We start from the raw sequence: 21,351 nt of genomic DNA on the forward strand, positions 1-21,351 counted from the left end.
ATCCAAAAATTTAAATTGTTTCAATGAAAACCCACCGAACTGGCGCCAAGTGGAATATTTCGACTTGTACATATCATATATCAGCATCGAGTACGTTTTATCTGTTTTACAAATGATGTATGAGCCGGTATAAGTTAGTCAGTACAGTGACTGACTACGGACTGAACGAAAATGATTCGATCTCTATGGGGCAAAGATGTTTCCTCTCGCCTCTGTGTCCAGACTGGTTTTGGAGCCCACCCAGTCTCCGGAGGTATTAAAGCGCGGCCGGGGCCTGATCCTGACTACTTACCCCATCTAGTGCCAATGTCAAGAATGATTAGGAGCTATTCCTGCTCTCCCCCCGAAGTGCCTAATGTTTTGTTTTTGTTACAGACTATGTGAGTGATAACTGCAAATTGCCTCTTTCTGAAATCTCAGGTTTCCATGGAGGTGAAAATATGGAATGAGATCTTCTGCATTATGAATATGAGCAATCGTGTAGGTGGTTATCAATGTTTCTGAGGACCGTGCGGCCTCCATTTTAAACAGAGAGAAAGAGAAAGAGAGAGATGATGATGGAGCCTATAAGTTTCTGTGAGACACTGAATCGTTTGTAAGCACATAATAAATTTCATGGATTCGTAGCCCAGAATACCACATCTGAGAATTGTATTTTACGTATCCATTCTTTCTCCTAGTGCCTTTTAACACGTTGGTACAGAACTCAATTCTTTATTACATCTATCATAGCCATTATCTTCCTCCTGCCTTTAGTGCCACTTAGAACAGAAAGGGCAGACAAGGGTGGTTTTCTTCAAAGGATGAGAGTGGGAACTGTTCATCGTGCAGTTGTTTGTTGTACGTTCGAGTTTGCTTCATTATTTAATCGATATCTGTACCCTGAAGATTTAACAAGATTCTAAACTTCATAACACACCTAAATTTCTTCCAGTTTCAGTTACTTCGTTAAGAAGGAGGCATGGAATTATAATTTTGTTACAGTGAAATTTCTTGTGTAATTCTAATCACATTACGCAGCATTGGCAGTTCCACTGAAGCACGCGTTTCGTTTGTCTTCATTTTGTGTAAGGGAAGTGACTCCACCTGGAGAGGCAGAATTCATAAACGTGTTGTACCAACACGTATGGATGAACCGGTGAGTGGGGGGGGGGGGGGGGGGTGCTGGTGTTCAAATTACTGCGAGACGTGTTTAGACATCAATTAAGTGCTGTTTATCTCGTGTAACATGCATGCGGTATGTTGCTACAATTCAAATGTGTGTTAGATTGTAAAGTGAACTTTATTTTTGAATATTTATATGAAAAATTGTTTTAAAAATGTCAACATTCAAACACAGTTCGAAGTAGGAATTATTTTATATTTTGTTGATTGTGGGCAGTGTTGCCATCTTTTTCATTAAACTGGGCCCAAAGTTGAATAGTTTAGTCTTTTAGGTTTATAGTACAAATGTAATATTAATGTCTTCTTTATTAAAATTCTGGAAATTTGTGACTTTTTGTGGTTATGTAAATTTGTTAACGTAAGTTTAAATTAATATTCATGAGTGAAATGTCATGCGTTTTGTGACAAATACGGGCCTTGAAACTCTTTCATCATGGGTATATTATTTAATTAACATTCGTAACTTGGAATTAGCATAAAATTACCTTATATGATTTCATATAGCCTTGCAGTTGTTGAAAATGACGCACTGCAGTCGGTGGCGCTGATAACGCTGATGGTACAGTGACACACGTGGTCTGTATCGTCTACAAAGGAACATGTTTATACATACAGAAAATAGGCTGTTATATGAACATCAACAATGGCTACTAGTACCTCTACCAGACTACACGGCGTAACAACTCAGAACACAACCATCTTCAGACTCACTGCCGTGAGGACCTCAGATCCTACCGAAAAAAGTCTTCCTGCAGCTGTGCCACTTCGACTGGGACTCTATCTAAGGCATTCCCACCGCCATCACACGCCGAGAGCAGAAAGTAATCCAATAACCCAAATGATTCAGAAATCGACCACACCGCTGCCAGTAGCGCTAGCGAATTATAAAATGTAAGTATTGCGTAATAGAAGTAGTGCGTTCCGCAGACAATTACGTCTGACAATTGTGAATATCTGGGAATTCTCATGGCTGCCTTTGTGAACAGCGAACCATACAGCTCCGTTACTCAAAAGGTCCCAATTTTTGCGTACGGCAGTAAAACGGGTGGGGAGATCCAAGGTCTTGGCCGGCTGCGTCCAATAACCCATTACAGACACCATAGTTTGACTTTTAACCTTTATAAATGACCCGGAACTTTTCCAGATGGGATTTGTGTAGTGCGTCAGTATTCAAAAGGTGACGGGTTCGATTCAAACCTTTCCCACCGATATGCAATGTAGGAAATGTTTACTCAGTGCAGTAAACTAAAATTCCACAGGTGTTATGAACTCAGTATCGACGTAATGACGTCAGCATTGCAACTACAGGAACAACAATGCAATAATAGTATCAGTTGGAAGGTCACTGTTGCAACAATGCGATCTAATGTAATAATTTTTAAAAATATCACGGAAGTCGCGAATCCCAGGGATGTCTAAGTCCATCTAGGTCAAACGACGAATTATGAATGTCACGAACGGCAGGCCACTGGAAAGGAAACGTGGACATGACTGCTTCAGGAGATACCCCGTGAGTTTCTCCATGGTGTTCAGTTCACGGTTGTGGCCTACCTCCCTCGTTGGTTGGTCGAAGCCCCTGGTGGCCCTCGCGGGGGGTGGGGATGAAAAATGTTGTCTATAAAACTACGGAGGTGTGAACTACGCTTTCGAGGTAAAATCCCGTCGGAGGCAATCCGCGGATTTTCAAGGTCTGGATGATCTAACCTGAAATGGTAGAATGGCGAAGGTACAGTCAAGGTTGCATGGGGAGTGAGAGCTCTGTAGATGGAGCCCGAATGTGAGGCGAGGGGCGGTTCAGTTCCACCGGGGCAAAGCCTAGGATGGAAGCACTGCGGAGAGGGGTGAGGATGGGGGTTCAGAATGCAAACCCCAGAGTTCGCTTCGCTCCTTGAGAACGTCCTGGGATTGCCTAAATCTTAGGAGGCCGTTTTAAAGACGCGGCGAACAGAAATGATGTTCTTTGTTTACTCTGAAGAGTGAGCAATAATTTCACTTGTATGGACTCTGAGTAAATAATATCGATGTAATTTTATCACATTCGTGGAATATGTGGCTTCATTTTTAAGCTGTAATACCCTGCATTACTTTTGTTTGAAAGACAAAGAGATCTGTGTTATGGAGCGGTGTCACTGGCAGTTGTAAGTCTGTTTCACGTCTGTTCGGAGCTTCTCATAGAAAGATTCGATATATCGAAGCAGTGAGAGTTATGAAACACAAGCCAATTAGAAGGAAGAATTGCAAGTGCAGAATGTAACGACGTAATAATAATAATAATGTTTGTCTCAGGTACACATAAGTGGTGAATAGATGGAATGATAATAGTAAGATGAACTCCAAGCGAGAATCGACCAGAGTCTCCACAGAAACGAGTGTTCGGTCACTCTGGCATCCGCGTCATTCAACCAATCCGTACTTTTGATCGTTTTATCTTGAAGTACGAGCAGTAGAAGAGGGACTGTAGCCATGGTAACGGATTTGAGAGAGACGGAGTGAAGAATGATAGTTGAGAATGCATTGAGGTCAAGCCTTCTGCCTTCCGAATTCAAATTCAAAGGCTGAATTTAAACGAACTCTTTTCCCTATGATTGGAAGACCTAGTGAGGGCAACGGGAATTTAAGATAATGAAGTCGACCGAAATGCTTCCTTCTTGCCAGCTTCACAGGTTATGTTTAATGGCAGAATGGCTGTGGGTGGTAAACTGGAAAGGATGTTACCCGAAGCGGTCGTGGCCTATTATATAAACACCAAGCCTATTAAAATCTGTCAGTAGGAAGTGAAAAGAAAAATCACGAAATATTCGAGGTAAAATATGTGTTCTTAAACAGAAAATGAAAACAGAATATAAATATCCTTAAGCCATCGATTTTAATACGCATCCTTGACTTTGTGAAGGGTTTTCAGGAAGGATAGACGCTATATCGATTTCAGAAATTTTAAAATGTGAAAATGTGCGTCTTAAAATCGAGGAAATAAGAACCATAAAGCTTGAATTCTAAATATTGAAAACATTTCGAAGCAGTCTGTAATTTCTGTTAAAAGAGAACACTTTCCATCATACAGAATATTGGCTCGGGAAGAAAATAAATAGAGAATGAATTAAAGAATAATAATAATAATAGATGATTTAAGACCGGTTTGGTAATTTATGAATTTATTAGTAGCAGACTTGGTCCTTTAGTATGTAGAAATGCAGATAGCAGCTTTCTACTACGTACAGCAGGAATAATATTTAAATATATTTCACTGAAGGAAGGGAACAAAATGATAGATTTTTAAAATGAAATCTCGAATCAGTAGTTTATTTTTAACGAAATAAACAATATATTTCAAGAGCTTATCAATTTGCTTAGATACGAGGTGCGATCGGAAGGTTTCCAGACTGCGCGTATAAAAACCCGTACACTTATCCCAGGTATTAAATTCATCCATCACCCTCGAAGTAGTTCCCCTGGGAGTGAACACAATGATCCCAGCGCCGCTGCCAAGCCTGGAAGCATCCCTGGAAATCTTTCTTTGTCAGCCTGTCAAGCACCATCTGCGATTCTGCCTGAATCTCTTGCCAAAGACTCGCCAAAACGGCTACGGAAACCTATGAAATGCTAAAGCAAGCATTTGGGGAGTCCGCAATGGGTCGTGCACAAACTTTTGTGTGGCATTCACGTTTTAAAAATGGCCGAACCTCTGTCGATGATGACGAGCGTTCTGGACGACCATCTTCGAGCACAACGCCCGAAAATGTTACGAAGATCGACGTCGTACCATCAACGACTTGTGCGACATTGTTGGGATAGGCTATGGGACCTGTCAGCTGATTCTAAAGGATGGAAGCGGCCGGCAAAGTGGCGCAACCACAACTGGCTGCTGCATCATGACAACGCGTCAGCGCACACCGCCCTCAAAGTTCGGCAGTTTTTGGCCTCAAACACCATGGCCGTCATCCCGCACCCTCCTTATTCGCCGGATTTAGCTCCGTGTGACTTCTTCCTCTTCCCAAAGATGAAAATTCAGCTAAAGGGAAGGAGATTTGAGACGATAGAAGAGATTCAGGCAGAATCGCAGATGGTGCTTGACAGGCTGACAAAGAAGGATTTCCAGGGATGCTTCCAGGCTTGGCAGCGGCGCTGGGATCGTTGTGTTCACTACCAGGGGAACTACTTCGAGGGTGATGGATGAATTTTATACCTGAGATAAGTGCACAGGTTTTTATACGCGCAGTCTGGAAACCTTTCGATCGCACCTCGTACAATATATGTATAGAATGTTTTATCTTCCTGCTTCTGTTGTAGGCTTAAGTTAATACAAATTTCGTTTTGTTTTACTCTAACCGGAAACAAAGAAGTAACAAGAATGTTATAGTGAACAAATTAAACTCTTGTCATTTTCCGGAGTATGGATGACGGATTGTCTACGTCTAGGTCTCCCCAGAGGTCTCTTCCCTTCAGGTTTCCCAACCAATACCCGGTGCACACCTCTTGCCCCCTCCATGTGCGCCACATGACCCACCTATCTCATTCTTCTCGACTTAATCACCCTGACAATATTGGGGGAGGAGTGCAGATTTTTAAGCTCGTCATTGTGCAGTTTTCTCCACGCCCCATCGTCTTCTCTCCTAGGCCCAAATATCCTCCTCCACACCCGATTCTCAAACACCTGCAATCTGTGTTCCTCCCTCTGGTACTCAGTCACTACCAACAATTTTCTTAACGCAGATCTGAGTGCTGAGTCAATCTTTTTAAATGACTCAAAGGCAAAATTAGGGAAATTACAGAATAGGAATGAGCCCTTCGCAAATAATCTACGATATATAACATGTTTTATGGGTTATCGTAACTTTTATTCAATAAATTTTCATTTCAGCCATTTAGAACCTCGAGGAATATAAGCACCGAACGAAATGAAAGCGAATGAAAGGTAATAGATGTGCCGTGGATGTAGGGTCATCAATCTGTAAAGAGATCCATAAAGGTTATATTCCATTTAGACAGTTAAATTAAGTGGCCCTTAAAATGAATCGAACTAAACTGCACTCAGGTTAACTCAACAAATTTAGGTCAGGATTTCCATTTCAAGCGTAAATGAAACGGACTCCCTTGTTCGGGAGTTGTCATTTACGAACGGATAGAACAAGACTAAACTGATACTGTTTTCTGAAAGAACTTTCGAAACGCACGTAAAAATATATAATCCCATAAAATGGCATCCTACGCGAATGACAAACGAAAATATACGTCTTAAATAAATACGGAGGACGACAATTCAAAATAAATTACTCGTATACTAATAAAGATGTGTCAAACGACACTGTTACCAGATGCGAAAAGAACACGTTACCATTTTCTGAGGAGTCCTTCGTTATCGTCGTGGCGAGAATGTTAACAAAACGTGCGTCCTTTTTGTAAAATAAATCGAGCAAACCCCTGAGTGCAGTTAAATCCCTACAATAAAAGAATGTCGTGTTATGCTGCATACTTGTAAATTTAAACAATTTAAATTTCTCGCTTTGAAAACAACTTGTACGCATGTTTTAAATATAATGCGTCATATAAAAATTACGGTGGTCTAGCGGTTAGAACGCTGGCCTTGTAATCCTGGGGTCTCGGGTTCGATTCCCGGCGGTGCCCGAATTTATAACTTGTGTTGGGCAAGGCCGTGGTCTAGGCAACACGAAGTTTTCCTCCGGGGGCTTCCCCGGTTTCTCCGTGGCATCCCAACAATTACTCCATTCACACACAGAAGAAGGCAATGGCAAACCACTTCTGGATCATCTGCCAAGAACGTATATGAACAGGTCCCAGTCCGAGAAAAGGATGGAAGGATTCTGTTCATATGGACCTGTCGTCAGACAGAACACTAAATAAATAAATAATAATAATATAGAAATTATTATATGGAGTAGTCAATGTAAATTCGTTTCCTTTTTTAAAAATTAATTATAAAATTCTCACGTTTATTTTTGCCCAAAACTTATTTAAACACCAAGCAATAAATTACTTTCAAGTACTCTTAAAGTCCAACTATTCTATTACTTACATAGAAAATTTAATGATTTTGAATCCACAATGAAGAAAATTACAAATATATATATTTTTTGTCTTAATGTTAAGGAATGTGGTCTGAAAGATAAATAACCAGCAACATCGTAATCCGTGTTTTCTATATTGACTTTAAGATACACTAAAGATTACGTTCAATCCAGCACAATATCTAGTGAGGGCTAAAAACCACTTCTGCTACGTTTCAATAGGAGACATTTTGAAAAAAACGTACCTATTTGTTGGAATAGTCACGTATACAACCCATAACGAGACTTGATGTTAAGAAATAAGTATTGAAAAATAAAATAAAAACCTGGAAAAGTAATAGGCTTTGTTTCATCCGGTAATATGCAGTAACTAACCAACTAGACGGCTTAGAGCAGTGGTATTCAACCTTTTTTGTTCGCGTACCCCCAGATATAATTTCTCTTCAACTTTGTACCCCCAAAGTTGTTGGTGTATAATTGAAGTTATACATAGTATATAATCTACATCTAAAATAAATTAAATAAATTATATTACTGATTATTCAATATTTATCATAAAATAATATATATATATATATATTTATTTTAAATTTCACGTACCCCCTAAGATGTCTTCGCGTACCCCAGGTTGAATACCACTGGCTTAGAGGACCCAAAGGTTCATCACAAAATTCACCAATGCCCTCCACCGGACACAGTCGTAATATGCAGTAACCCAAACGAATTAATGTTATTTCATTTGTCACGTTATATTGAGCAGACTGGCTTACAGATCCGTAACTTCGAATCTTTACGCAGCCAAAGGATGACATTTTATATAAACCAATCTACATCTGTGAACAATACAAATAAATCAGAGCGCCAAAATTGTTGAACTCCTCATTTATTTTTCAAATCACACGAAACAGGATTGTCAGTACCTGATTATTGTACCCAAATAATCACTGAATGATTGTGGGGAAAATAGCAGCGAGATTCTTTGAAATACTGATTCATTCGTTAAGGCAAGGACCTGCCCTTCGTTTCGAGTCAATATATTTCTTGTTCGGTGAATTTTTTTTAAGAAAAACGATTATTTAAGACTGAAAATGTCTGTTGAAAAAAAAAAAAACAAAATTTGATGCTGACAACATCAAAGTTGAACTTAGGTATTTTTGAAGAATATATAATTTTACATATAAGGTAGTATATTTGCGTCATATTGTGAATTAGGTTAATTTACCAATCTAATTTATACCTGAGGACGGTTAAATATAACCGAAACATGTCCAATTTGTAAATCGATCATTCGATGCGGAACGTGAAATGATATTTTGAATATTTTATATTTTATTATCTTATTAAAAATTGTGATTTGACGGAAAATATTAAAATATTAATTTTACATATATATATATATATATATATATATATATATATATACAAGCTGATTAATTAATCCTAATTAAAAGGTTAATATTTAACAACGTATTCCTTCAGGATAAAAATAAATGAATAAAATAAAAATTTGGTAATACTATCATTTTCAAACATCGCCGAATATATTTAAAAATTTAAACAAGTAAACAATAACGAATCATACATATTTTTATACCATCACTAAAAACTCTAATGCCAATTAAATAAGCAAGTTTTAACAATACGAGGGCTGTCCAATTAAGCCACAGTTACAAGTCGAGGGTTGAAATGATTTTATAATATCAGAAGCAAAATTAGAGAGGGCCTTATAACTTAATTTCTTTTAAAAATGTGACTTGAAAAAAATGTTCTATAAATGAGACCATCTGATGCAGAGGTTTTGTCCAACGAAATTGTTCATCAGAAATCTTACGCCGTACAGTAAAAGGTATAATTGCGTCATTCATTTTCCTCCACTCGGAAACAAGCAATTCGCCAGAAATAATTCGTCGAATCGACCAGAAAATATATCAAGGAAACCAGAATGACCTTGCTTCATGTAAAGTAAGTAAGAATGTAATAAAATTCGGGCACAGGTTCGCCATAGCGCGATTACTTCTTTTAAAAGAAGTAAGTCGGAAGTATTCTACAATATATTTCCTGAGACGCTGTTTTTCTAGATACACATCACCGTCAAATGGGGCCAAACACTTCTCAGCGGTGTTATTTGTCACGATGACACACGAAGAGCGTTGATGGACACAGCACGGCTCAGCTGTGACCGAATGATCATGGAACGACGAACACTGCGAAATGCTCATAACCCTCGGTGTCTGTTATGGACCGGAATACGCGCTACGTTACCCTCGTTGACGTCAACCAGACGCTAATTTGCTTCGACGACTGGAGAAGCGTCTCCGTGAGACAGGACGTGCGTGAATGAAGGTCGCCCGAGGGACTGTACGGACGCCATACTTGAAGCCGTGGAGAAGCTCACGCGATTTGGCACGAGAACTGGGACTATCCCAACCCAGGGTCCGCGACGCACTTCGTAACGAGCGACTGCACGACCACTCCAGACGATCGTCCTCTACGGACGCAATGTTGCAAATGGCTACCACATCGAAACGCTGAGGATGATCGATTTGCGGATAGGCGAAGCGTGCGCCAGCGTTTGGGCTGGCATCGTCGGCGACGTTGTCCTGGGCTCAACGACCGTGATTTCCTGGAAACTTCTGCCCGGGCTGCCTGAAGATGTGCCTCCAGCTGTGAGACAGAGGTTGTTCTGGCTTCGGAACGACGGAGCTCCAGCGCGCTACGGGGAAGATGTCTGGTAGAACGCGACATATCCAGGAAGGGGATTGGACGTGGGGGGCGATTGCATGGCCTCCTCGGTCGCTGGATCCAACCCCGTTTTCTTCTCTCCCTGTGAGGACATCTGAAGGAGCACGTTTATGCAGTCCCTCCCAGGAAGACTCCGAGCAGCTGACAGTGGTCGATGTCGTCTGCCTTGAAATGGACGGAGGCCGCTTCGAAAACCTACAGTAACTACGAGGCGCCCAGGTTGGACAGTTTTATGGTTTGAACCATTTGACGGTGACGAGTATCACGAAAACTAAAAGTCACAGGATGTTTTTTGTTTCATATTATCGACTTTTTTTATCAAGGACGACACCCTGAGAAACTTGTTCGCGAATTTTATCTCATCCTGTATATGATAATAACAGTTCTTTTGTTTCCTGTGATGTGGTAATTTTGAAAGGGTTTCTGTAGGGTATGAGACGAAGTGATAGGAAGGTTGATAAAAATGGATAATGAAGAGAAGTTTAATAATTTATATTCTTCACCTAGTAAGTAGTATTAGGAAGATGAAATCAAGGATGGACGGAGAGTGTAGCATGCATGCGGGAGATGAGAAATGCATATAAAATATTTTTTTTGGAAAGCCGGAAGGGAAGATACGACTCTGAAGACCTAAACATAGATGGGAAGACTTAAAAATTGACTTCAAGTAAATGGGTTTGGAAGGTGTGGATGGGGTAATGTGGCTGAGTTTAGGGAACGGTGTCGAGCTGTTAGAAGCACGGTAATGAACTTTCGGGTTCCATAAAAGTTAGGTAATTTGTTGATAAGCTGAACGTATCATTACCTTCTATATAAGGTCTGCGTTCCATGATGTCAAATATTAACACGCTGTGTTTTTAATGCATTGCATATCACATACTAATTTCTAGAAGGAAGCTAATGTCACCACAACTGAAGCCATTTTGTTCTGAAGAACGTCTAATGTCTCAGAAGTTCGGTCAGGAAACTGGCTTATATTTTAATCTCCTTCCTGCAAATTAACAAGAGGATCACCTAGGGATTTTCCAGGTCATTAAAGAGTTATCTAGGGCAGGAAGACGATACTGGGTTACACTTAACTGAGGATATGGGTATTAAGGATAAATTCAATCAGTGTATCGAGTACAGTGTAATATTTCTTACGAAATTACTTTTACATGGTTAATTTCACATTTCCGTGTCCGCCGCCTCTTTAGAAGATCTTATGTTGGTGTACGGAAGCAACTTCTTTTCTTCTGATGTGCTGATAATATCGCAGAAGGATCAAAGAGGCAGTGATGTAATATTTCGTATCAAGCAGATATTAATTTCCAGCCAAAGGCAAGGAGAAAAGTTTGGCGGAAATTAAAAATTGAATAAACCGAGTAAAAAGTCGTGTTTTTTTACTTTTATGATACAATTTCGATTCCAACCACGCAACAAACAACCTAAAATCAGATATAGAGTACCAAATGTCTCCGAACGGACCACCCCTTTTCATATAATCTCCCCGAATTCTAATTCGCATATGTCGTGCTTCACGACATATCAAAATCGCTACATACGGCAATTATATATATATATATATTTCCCAAGTAATATTAATCAACAAAGTTATTATACAAGGATACGATAAAACTATGTATGCAGGGCCTACCCATTTACAACAACCAATTATTTGACAGAGGTTAAAAACAGCAAACAAATTTGCAGATTCAAACATGGTACTGTGAGTCTCCAGTCCAATTCTTGTAGTTCTAATTCTCAAATTTTGTTTCACAATATAAATACTTCAATTGTTTTTTTTTTTTTTTGTAATAGCAGCTTGTACAATGCTCAACACTTTTAAACGACATCCATCAGAAGAAAAATTGCAAAACGATCAGAACAGATGGTATTCAGGAACCGATGAGCGTGACCAAGATGCTGAGGAGGAAAACGGTCACGGGGTACTGCAACCTCAGCTGTCCGCCATATTGAATGGCCGCTGGGTGTTCGCCTGCAACAAGTTTGAGAAAACATTACTTCCGCCAATAGCTTATTACACTGTAAGTTATAAAATATTTAGTAACAGCAAAACAAATACATAACGATACTACGAACCGGTTCAGTCAGTAGGAGTAGGAGCTATACAACCTTTCCCTCCAAGCGCCAACATGGCGTACAGTGAGAAATCTTTACTTTACGAACAGTCAGTGGAGAAGTGTATTTGTACTGCAGGACTGTGTTTCTCGTTTCAGGATTAAGGAGGGAGGTACGCATGCGCACATCATTTGTTAACAGGCCGCTCACGTGACAAGTACTACTGAACTCTTACGCACAGTAGCTCCACTCTGTAAACTCGTGAGAAAATAAAGGAAAGCAATCTTGCATGTGAACTAATGTTCTGCGATTTAGATGCAAGGGAGTAACACGCCCTTTGATCTAAATTAAATGTCTGAAGACATCCAATGATTCTAAATTTAATTACTTCTTACATTAGTATGTCCCTATTTAGTTTTAATTAAATTACACAATTATTAGTATTTATTCCTGGAGAGACAATGACAATTTGAGAATATAAACTAGGAACAGGGCATGATGGATTCCTTTATACTCCTTTATAATCCATAATTTGCATAAGGTTCGCAGTTGAGAAACCATACGAGGTGCGATCGGAAAGTTTCAAGACTGTGTCAATAGAGGGCGAACCGGATGTAGTACGAGCTTCTGCCGCTAGGGGGTGCGGCCTACATTCATAGTGAATCAGTGTGCCAGCCGGCATCATCGAATTAACATTTGTTTCTTAGTTACGGGCGTTTTGGTAGTGCATTACACCGACCCTCCTGCGATTTCGGAATGGCGTGTGCATCAAATTTTGCCAAAGACTCGCCAAAACGGCTACGGAAACCTATGAAATGCTAAAGCAAGCATTTGGGGAGTCCGCAATGGGACGTGCACAAACTTTTGTGTGGCATTCACGTTTTAAAAATGGCCGAACCTCTGTCGATGATGACGAGCGTTCTGGACGACCATCTTCGAGCACAACGCCCGAAAATGTTACGAAGATCGACGTCGTACCATCAACGACTTGTGCGACATTGTTGGGATAGGCTATGGGACCTGTCAGCTGATTCTAAAGGAAGAACTCCACATGCGACGCATCCTGTCTGAGGACCAGAAGCAGAATCGACTTGACTTCTCGTTTGTCAGGAGCTCAAAGATCTTGCAAGAACCGACCCCAACTTCCTTTCTAAGCTCCGTGTGACTTCTTCCTCTTCCCAAAGATGAAAATTCAGCTAAAGGGAAGGAGATTTGAGACGATAGAAGAGATTCAGGCAGAATCGCAGATGGTGCTTGACAGGCTGACAAAGAAAGATTTCCAGGGATGCTTCCAGGCTTGGCAGCGGCGCTGGGATCGTTGTGTTCACTCCCAGGGGAACTACTTCGAGGGTGATGGATGAATTTAATACCTGAGATAAGTGTACGGGTTTTTATACGCGCAGTCTAGAAACTTTCCGATCTCACCTCGTAAGTAAATAAATTTAGAAGTAAAACAGTGAAGCAGTGGTCTTGTTCGTTCTTCAATTATTTGTTCTTCGAAGTCTCTTAAGCTTCACCTCGTGTATATATTTATTTCAATTCTGAATTACTTGCTGTATCTTTGTATTACTACAGGTTTCAGAATTTGTAAAATTAATTTTAGACGAGATGTAATGGTTTTCAGTGTCAAACAAGTTATTTGGAGTCAAATCTGGAACATGGCGGCGACTTAAAAGCAAAGTATGATTGCAGTACTCTTCAAATAACGTGACACGGAGGCTTAATATTTCTGGTTTTCCGCAGAACAATTAAATATCTTGGAGCTGAATTGTGATACGTTCTTTTGAACAAAACGAGAAGCAGCTATAAGTCCGCAGACGGGGTTTGCTGAATCAGAGTACAAAGAACACCGCATAGAACTTTCTGCAGCTATAAATTTTTCTCTACAAAACCATTAAATTCTGTGTCTGATGTTATTTGTGTACTTACATTTCTTTTTGTTCTGTGATGTTCTAAATATAAGCGGGAATATATATGCTCTGTGATAACTGGTTCTGTGAAAATAAAACGCGAGACTTTGTGTAAAAACCAAAAGGTTGGATAGAATTATTACATTACACAAGCCACTGGTTTCATAAAAATTTACACTAGTAATTACACGGAAGAGGAAATCTGAAGAAAATACAAACATGTGAAGATATAAATAAAATGTTTTGGTTTGTAGTGTCTTCACGTATGGCTCCTACCTAACCTGGCCAAGTCTGTTCTGTAGGGTAACCATAGAGCCGATTCCGCTAGTCTCTGGTCCCAGTGACAGAATCACATACAAAACCAACGTCATCTTCTGTTTACAACGTCCATTACACAAAACCAATACAATCAGTTGCGGCCAACTGCATTCTGAATCGTTAAATTGAACAAGAGACTGTCCGCTAGGGATCAGCGACATCTTCCATGATTTGCGTGTACTTAGTTCAATAGTTACACTACCGCTGCGTGAAGATGTCGCGAGTGTTGCCTCCGTTAACGTATTTCAATTTCAACCGTCACTGACACAAACTGACGGTCGGTAGAGAGAAACTGAATTTTACAGACTCGAAACCTTGGTGTGGGTGTGGTATTCTGCCCTTAGCAGAGATGATGGATTCAGTCTCTGTGCAAAAAGAATCAAAACACATATCTGACCACACATTATAACCAAGATCATCTCAATGACAGTCTAGTAGTGTCTTACCCCGAGAGTTACACTTCCCTGCAATAAGGATATTTTTTTTAAATGTTCTTGTACCATCGATGTCATACTAATAAATATATTGTTGTTTGACTCACATGTGATCATTTTCTGGCTCACCGTAGCATATCCTGATCTTGATAACATACGAGGTGCGATCGGAAAGTTTCAAGACTGTGCGTATAAAAACCCGCACACTTATCTCAGGTATTAAATTCATCCATCACCCTCGAAGTAGTTCCCCTGGGAGTGAACACAACAATCCCAGCGCCGCTGCCAAGCCTGGAAGCATCCCTGGAAATCTTTCTTTGTCAGCCTGTCAAGCACCATCTGCGATTCTGCCTGAATCTCTTCTATCGTCTCAAATCTCCTTCCCTTTAGCTGAATTTTCATCTTTGGGAAGAGGAAGAAGTCACACGGAGCTTAGAAAGGAAGTTGGGGTCGGTTCTTGCAAGATCTTTGAGCTCCTGACAAACGAGAAGTCAAGTCGATTCTGCTTGTGGTCCTCAGACAGGATGCGTCGCATGTGGAGTTCTTCCTTTAGAATCAGCTGACAGGTCCCATAGCCTATCCCAACAATGTCGCACAAGTCGTTGATGGTACGACGTCGATCTTCGTGAATGGCCTGCCGAATCTTCGTAACATTTTCGGGCGTTGTGCTCGAAGATGGTCGTCCAGAGCGCTCGTCATCATCGACAGAGGTTCGGCCATTTTTAAAACGTGAATGCCACACAAAAGTTTGTGCACGACCCATTGCGGACTCCCCAAATGCTTGCTTTAGCATTTCGTAGGTTTCCATAGCCGTTTTGGCGAGTCTTTGGCAAGAGATTTAGGCAGAATCGCAGATGGTGCTTGACAGGCTGACAAAGAAAGATTTCCAGGGATGCTTCCAGGCTTGGCAGCGGCGCTGGGATCGTTGTGTTCACTCCCAGGGGAACTACTTCGAGGGTGATGGATGAATTTATTATCTGAGATAAGTTTACGGGTTTTTATACGCGCAGTCTTGAAACTTTCCGATCGCACCTCGTAGTAAACAGTGGTATTCAACCTTTTTTGTTCGCGTACCCCCAGATATAATTTCTCTTCAACTTTGTACCCCCAAAGTTGTTGGTGTATAATTCAAGTTATACATAGTATATAATCTACATCTAAAATAAATTAATTAAATTACATTACTGATTATACAGTGTTTATCATAAAATAATATATACTTTTTTAAATTTCACGTACCCCCTCAGATAGCTTCGCGTACCCCAGGTTGAATACCACTGATATAGAACGACAGTAAGACATTAATAATAACGAAACAGTAACAAAGGAACAACCGCTCACCTACAGTGAAAGTTCTAGAAATAATTTACTATTGCATTAAAATCTACTATTTACAAATTCTGTTAAATTATTTTCTATTCCAGTGAAGTGACATATGCTTCATACATACGTAAAATAATCTAAAACATGCTGACAGCAACACATTTCTTATATCCATCAGTATTTCAGGTTAGGTGCAAGTCGGTTGCGTCCCTTGCCTTACGAAACGTCCACCCACGTCACAGACGTTTTGGAGGTTAAGAACAAGAAATACGCCCAGTGATCTACTTTGTTTTTATTCATAGTTTATCTAATGCTATTGTCAATAGCTCACATTATATATTGTGGAGTGACAGGATTATTAATAAATAATGTAAAACTGATAGTGGAATAATTTTAAGGTATTGTAACTGTATTCCCGGATTACTTCTTGACTGAGGAAAACCAGGAAAACCTTGTCAGTATAACTGGTTTTTGAGCTGAGATTTGAATGCGGGATTTCCCGAATACGAAAAAGAGTGACTAGACTTTCAGCCGAGACTTTCGATGACTTTTGTTTAAAAGCCGTAAGAAATAGGGACTATATTGTCGAAAACACAGTTCAAACAAGATTGGAAAGTGTTTCAACGAAGTATACTTGCTTACTTACTCCATGGAGAGGAGTCCTGACAAGCCAGCAGTCGCTCTGCCACTCAACAAATTTCAAAACTTTTATGAAACCCGAAAGTTCATTACCGTCTTCATAAGAGCCCGCCACTGGTCCCTGTCCTGACCCAGATAAATCCAGTCCATGCCACCACATTTTATCTATCTAAAATCCGTTTTAATATTATCCTCCCACCCATATCTACGTCTTCCTAGTTGTCTCTTTTCTTCTGGTTTGCCCACCAAAACCCTGTATGCATTCTTATCTCCCATGCGGGCTAAGTATCCTGCCCATTTCATCCTCCTTGAATTGATCAGTCTAATTATACAGGGTGTCTGAGAAAGAGTACACACATTTTAAACATTTTTATTGAGAAAATAAACAGAGCTAGGAGTGTACAGTTTTCACCACAAGAAACAGCAACTCACAAAGTTTTTTTCCCCACACAACGTTTCCTGCAACGTGGATTGGAAGCAGTGGGCCCGTTGCATGGCCTGCAAGATCGCCGGATTTAATGACCATGAAAATCTTTCATTTGAAGATACATAAATGACCAGGTGCATCGCACACGAGTCACTTGTTTGCAAGATTTGAGAAGCCGCATCGTCCATTTTGTGTAAGGAATCACGTCTCAAATGTGTGTTAACGCCTTCCGGGCATTTGAATACTGGATGGACATTGTGCGAGCAACAAAGGGAGGTCACGTCGAAGTGTTTTGAAATGGAGAAAGGTGGGGGTGACTTCCTGAGTTGCTGTTTCATGTGGTGGAAACTGTACTCTCCTAGCGCTGTTTATTTTCTCAATAGATTTTTTTTTAAAACGTGTGAACTCTTTCTAGGACACTATATTTGGCGAGGAGTACAACTTATGAAACTCCTTCTACAGCCTCCTAGTAATTCATCCCTCTTAGGTACAAATATTCTTCTCAGCGCAACAACCCAGAAGACAGAAATTTTCATACTCTGATGATGGAGGCAGTATGACCTCTGAAACGTTGGTAAACATCGACCAGACTACACAGCCCAACAACCCAGAAGACAGAAATCTTCATACTCTGATGATGGAGGCAGTATGACCTCTGAAACGTTGGTTAACATCGACCAGACTACACAGCGCAACAACCCACAAGACAGAAATCTTCATACTCTGATTATGGAGGCAGTATGACCTCTGAAACGTTGGTTAACATCGACCAGACTACACAGCGCAACAACCCATAAAACAGAAATCTTCATACTCTGATGACGGAGGCAGTATGACCTCTGAAACGTTGGTTAACATCGACCAGTCTACGCAGCGCAACAACCCAGAAGACAGAAATCTTCATACTCTGATGACGGAGGCAGTATGACCTCTGAAACGTTGGTAAACATCGACCAGACTACACAGCGCAACAACCCAGAAGACAGAAATCTTCATCGCCCTGATGACGGAGGCAGTATGATCTCCGAAACATTGGTTAACATCGACCAGACTACACAGCGCAACAACCCAGAAGACAGAAATCTTCATCGCCCTGATGACGGAGGCAGTATGATCTCCGAAACATTGGTTAACATCGACCATACTACACAGCGCAACAACCCAGAAGACAGAAATCTTCATCGCCCTGATGATGGAGGCAGTATGACCTCTGAAACGTTGGTAAACATCGACCAGACTACACAGCGCAACAACCCAGAAGACAGAAATCTTCATCGCCCTGATGACGGAGGCAGTATGATCTCCGAAACATTGGTTAACATCGACCAGACTACACAGCGCAACAACCCAGAAGACAGAAATCTTCATCGCCCTGATGACGGAGGCAGTATGATCTCCGAAACATTGGTTAACATCGACCAGACTACACAGCGCAACAACCCAGAAGACAGAAATCTTTCCTTGTCGTTTGCAGCAAATATATTCTTGGGGAAGTCTGGTCAATGCATAAATCTTCAGCAACACATCTTAGACCTTGAAATACATTACTTAGCCGAGCGATCATAACGACACTGATCCTGAAACTTCTTTTTCTGGTTCCTGAAGTGTTTCATCGTCACACAGTTCGTGAAAATGTTTTATGTCCCCCGTGCCCTTGTGCTGAACTGCGGGCCCCACACCCAATTGACACGAATTTTCTTCAGTCGATTTTTTAACCTGCACAAAATTACCTTTTATTTGCACTAAAGAGGCACTCGAGAGCTTTACTAATTCGACTTGCTTTGTTCAACATCAAATCGTGACTTGTCAGTTCTCTAGAAATTGTATTAATTGCTTATAAATTTTGTTTGAACGCGCAACTAAGGAAAGAGACTTAGACTTTTCAATTTCCTTCAGTAAACTAGATGCAGTAACTCCATCTTTATGACTTTTACTGAGAAGAATTATTTTCGAAAGCCCTCTGGCAGTGTCTGAATAGCGAAATGTTAATGAAACCAATGCGTCATGCCTAAAGAAGATCTCGGGCATGACATGCTTTTTAGATAATGCTTTCCCATTAACCTTTGAGAAAGAAACCAATTCTTTAAACGTAGCTCGCCGTTCTACACTGTGGCCAAATCAATTATAAACTTATTCCATAGCGTTAATTTCAGGAATATTTAAACACAAATACTGAGAGCTACATTTAGGCTATGAGCAGAACAGGAAACGTATTCAGAATTTGGTTAGGTTTTAGCCATTCCAGCTTGACTATTATTATTTAGTGTTCTGTCTGACGACAGGTCCATATGAACAGGATCCTTCCATCCTTTTCTCGGACTGGGACCTGTTCATGTACGTTCTTGGCAGATGATCCAGAAGAGGTTTGCCATTGCCTTCTTCTGTGTGTGAATGGAGTAATTGTTGGGATGCCACGGAGAAACCGGGGAAGCCCCCGGAGGAAAACTCCGTGTTGCCTTGCCCAACACAAGTTATAAATTCGGGCACCGCCGGGAATCGAACCCGAGACCCCCAGGATTACAAGGCCAGCGTTCTAACCGCTAGATCACCTCATCTTATTATTATTTAGTGTTCTGTCTGACGACAGGTCCATATGAACAGGATCCTTCCATCCTTTTCTCGGACTGGGACCTGTTCGTATACGTTCTTGGCAGATGATCCAGAAGTGGTTTGCCATTGCCTTCTTCTGTGTGTTAATGGAGTAATTGTTGGGATGCCACGGAGGAAAACTCCGTGTTGCCTAGACCACGGCCTTGCCCAACACAAGTTATAAATTCGGGGACCGCCGGGAATCGAACCCGAGACCCCCAGGATTACAAGGCCAGCGTTCTAACCGCTAGACCACCGTGGCTCTTGACTCTTTAACACGACATTTTATTTAATTTAATTAATAATTAAATTTTTAATTCAAGTATAATTTTGATCTGAAAATTCAATAAATCCGTGAAGCTCTCTTTTAACCTTATCAGCAATTATATTGACAATTTAATCCTGTATTTTACGACTAAGATATATGATTTGTTCTTTGAATGTACTTTGAAGGAACACGCTCGTATTTTCTAACGCTTGAAGAATTATAATAAAACTGTCGCTTTCACGTTGTGTCCTCTGAAGAAGCTACTGTCAGCGTAACATTAATTATTCTCTCTTAAAACAATTCTCTCTAAAATGTTATTTCCTTAACTAGCTAGTTAACAACGCTTGGCTGGCTGGAGTTAGCTAACGAAGCATTTTATCTGATCGGTTCTGCTTTGTTGCAATGTATGGCGTACCAATGAACCACGATAGTCAAGACAGAAGGATTTTTATTTATTTTTTCAAAGTTTAAGCCAGGCTAACGCAGTTAACACGGTTTATATGAAAGTTCCGCTCCTCGTAACGACGAAATATTTGTCTTTGATGTTCAAGAGCGGTAGTTATGTGACTAGAAAGGACTCCGTTCTAAACCACTAACAGCCTAAACCCATAGAACTCTATAGTTTTCAGGAAGTGAGTCCTCAGACTAATGTACAGACTCTTAACAGTCATCAAGATACTACCCGTGAATTAGTTCCGACACCACACACCGCGTTTAATATAATTCATTCTGATATTTCCATAAGCGTTACACAAAATCTGCTTTGCTGTACGGTAGCATAGAAGGCGAAGTTTCATAATAAATATGTTTCTTAATATAAAGTCTTTCCAGTGAAACTTTAAGTCATGCAAAATGCAACTGATTAAAGTTAACTTCATAAAACTGTCAAGAGCTGTACGGAAATTTAATACATGTACGAACATTTAAAAACCAATTAAAATAATCAAATGTTGCGTAAATTGAAACAGAAAGTTCCAGCAAGAACTTATATAAGCGCGCTTTCCTCTAAATGCACAGAAATTATAAACATTTATCGCACTTATTTATGTACTTTAGCTCAAAAGTTATTAAAAGTATGTCAGAACCCGAAATGGACTTTATATCACAAGCCCATAATTCCATAGAGTAGAGACTTTCTTAATAAGCTAGCTGTCGCTCAGCTAATTAATTTCCCGTCTTTTATCAAACTCGAAATTTCATTACAGTGTTCAAAAAAGCCTTCCATCTTGAGCCCGGTACCCATTGGATAGGAGGCTGGGTTGGGCCCCAGAACCAGTCTGGAAACAGCGGCTAGAGTTCTGACTAAAATTTTACCTATATTTTTTAAAAGCCCACACACATGATCCACCTGATTTTACCATCATAATATTTAATATCGGGCTAGTATCCTCCTTAATTCAGATTAATCCACTCAAATCCGTCTCATCAGTATCTCCTCCAGATCCATTTTAAT

The 21,351-nt window shown here is 40.3% G+C and overlaps 1 protein-coding gene across 5 annotated transcripts in view; it reads right to left on the bottom strand.

Moving 5' to 3' along the window:
- Positions 1-11,039: 11,039 nt before the first annotated feature.
- The window catches only part of LOC110839985 (zwei Ig domain protein zig-8-like), a 338,556-nt gene continuing 328,244 nt past the window's right edge, over positions 11,040-21,351 (bottom strand). For all 5 annotated transcript variants that reach the window (XM_087349689.1, XM_087349688.1, XM_087349690.1 and 2 more), the window contains exon 6: positions 11,040-11,907. In XM_087349689.1, the coding sequence (XP_087205815.1) occupies positions 11,807-11,907 (101 nt within the window). In that variant the 3' untranslated portion in view covers positions 11,040-11,806. The remainder of the gene's footprint in view (positions 11,908-21,351) is intronic.

Source organism: Zootermopsis nevadensis, unplaced genomic scaffold, assembly GCF_977971745.1.
Source record: "Zootermopsis nevadensis isolate Lab colony 2312 unplaced genomic scaffold, Znev_1.0 Znev_ptg000016l, whole genome shotgun sequence".
NCBI classification, from domain to species: Eukaryota; Metazoa; Arthropoda; class Insecta; order Blattodea; family Termopsidae; genus Zootermopsis; species Zootermopsis nevadensis.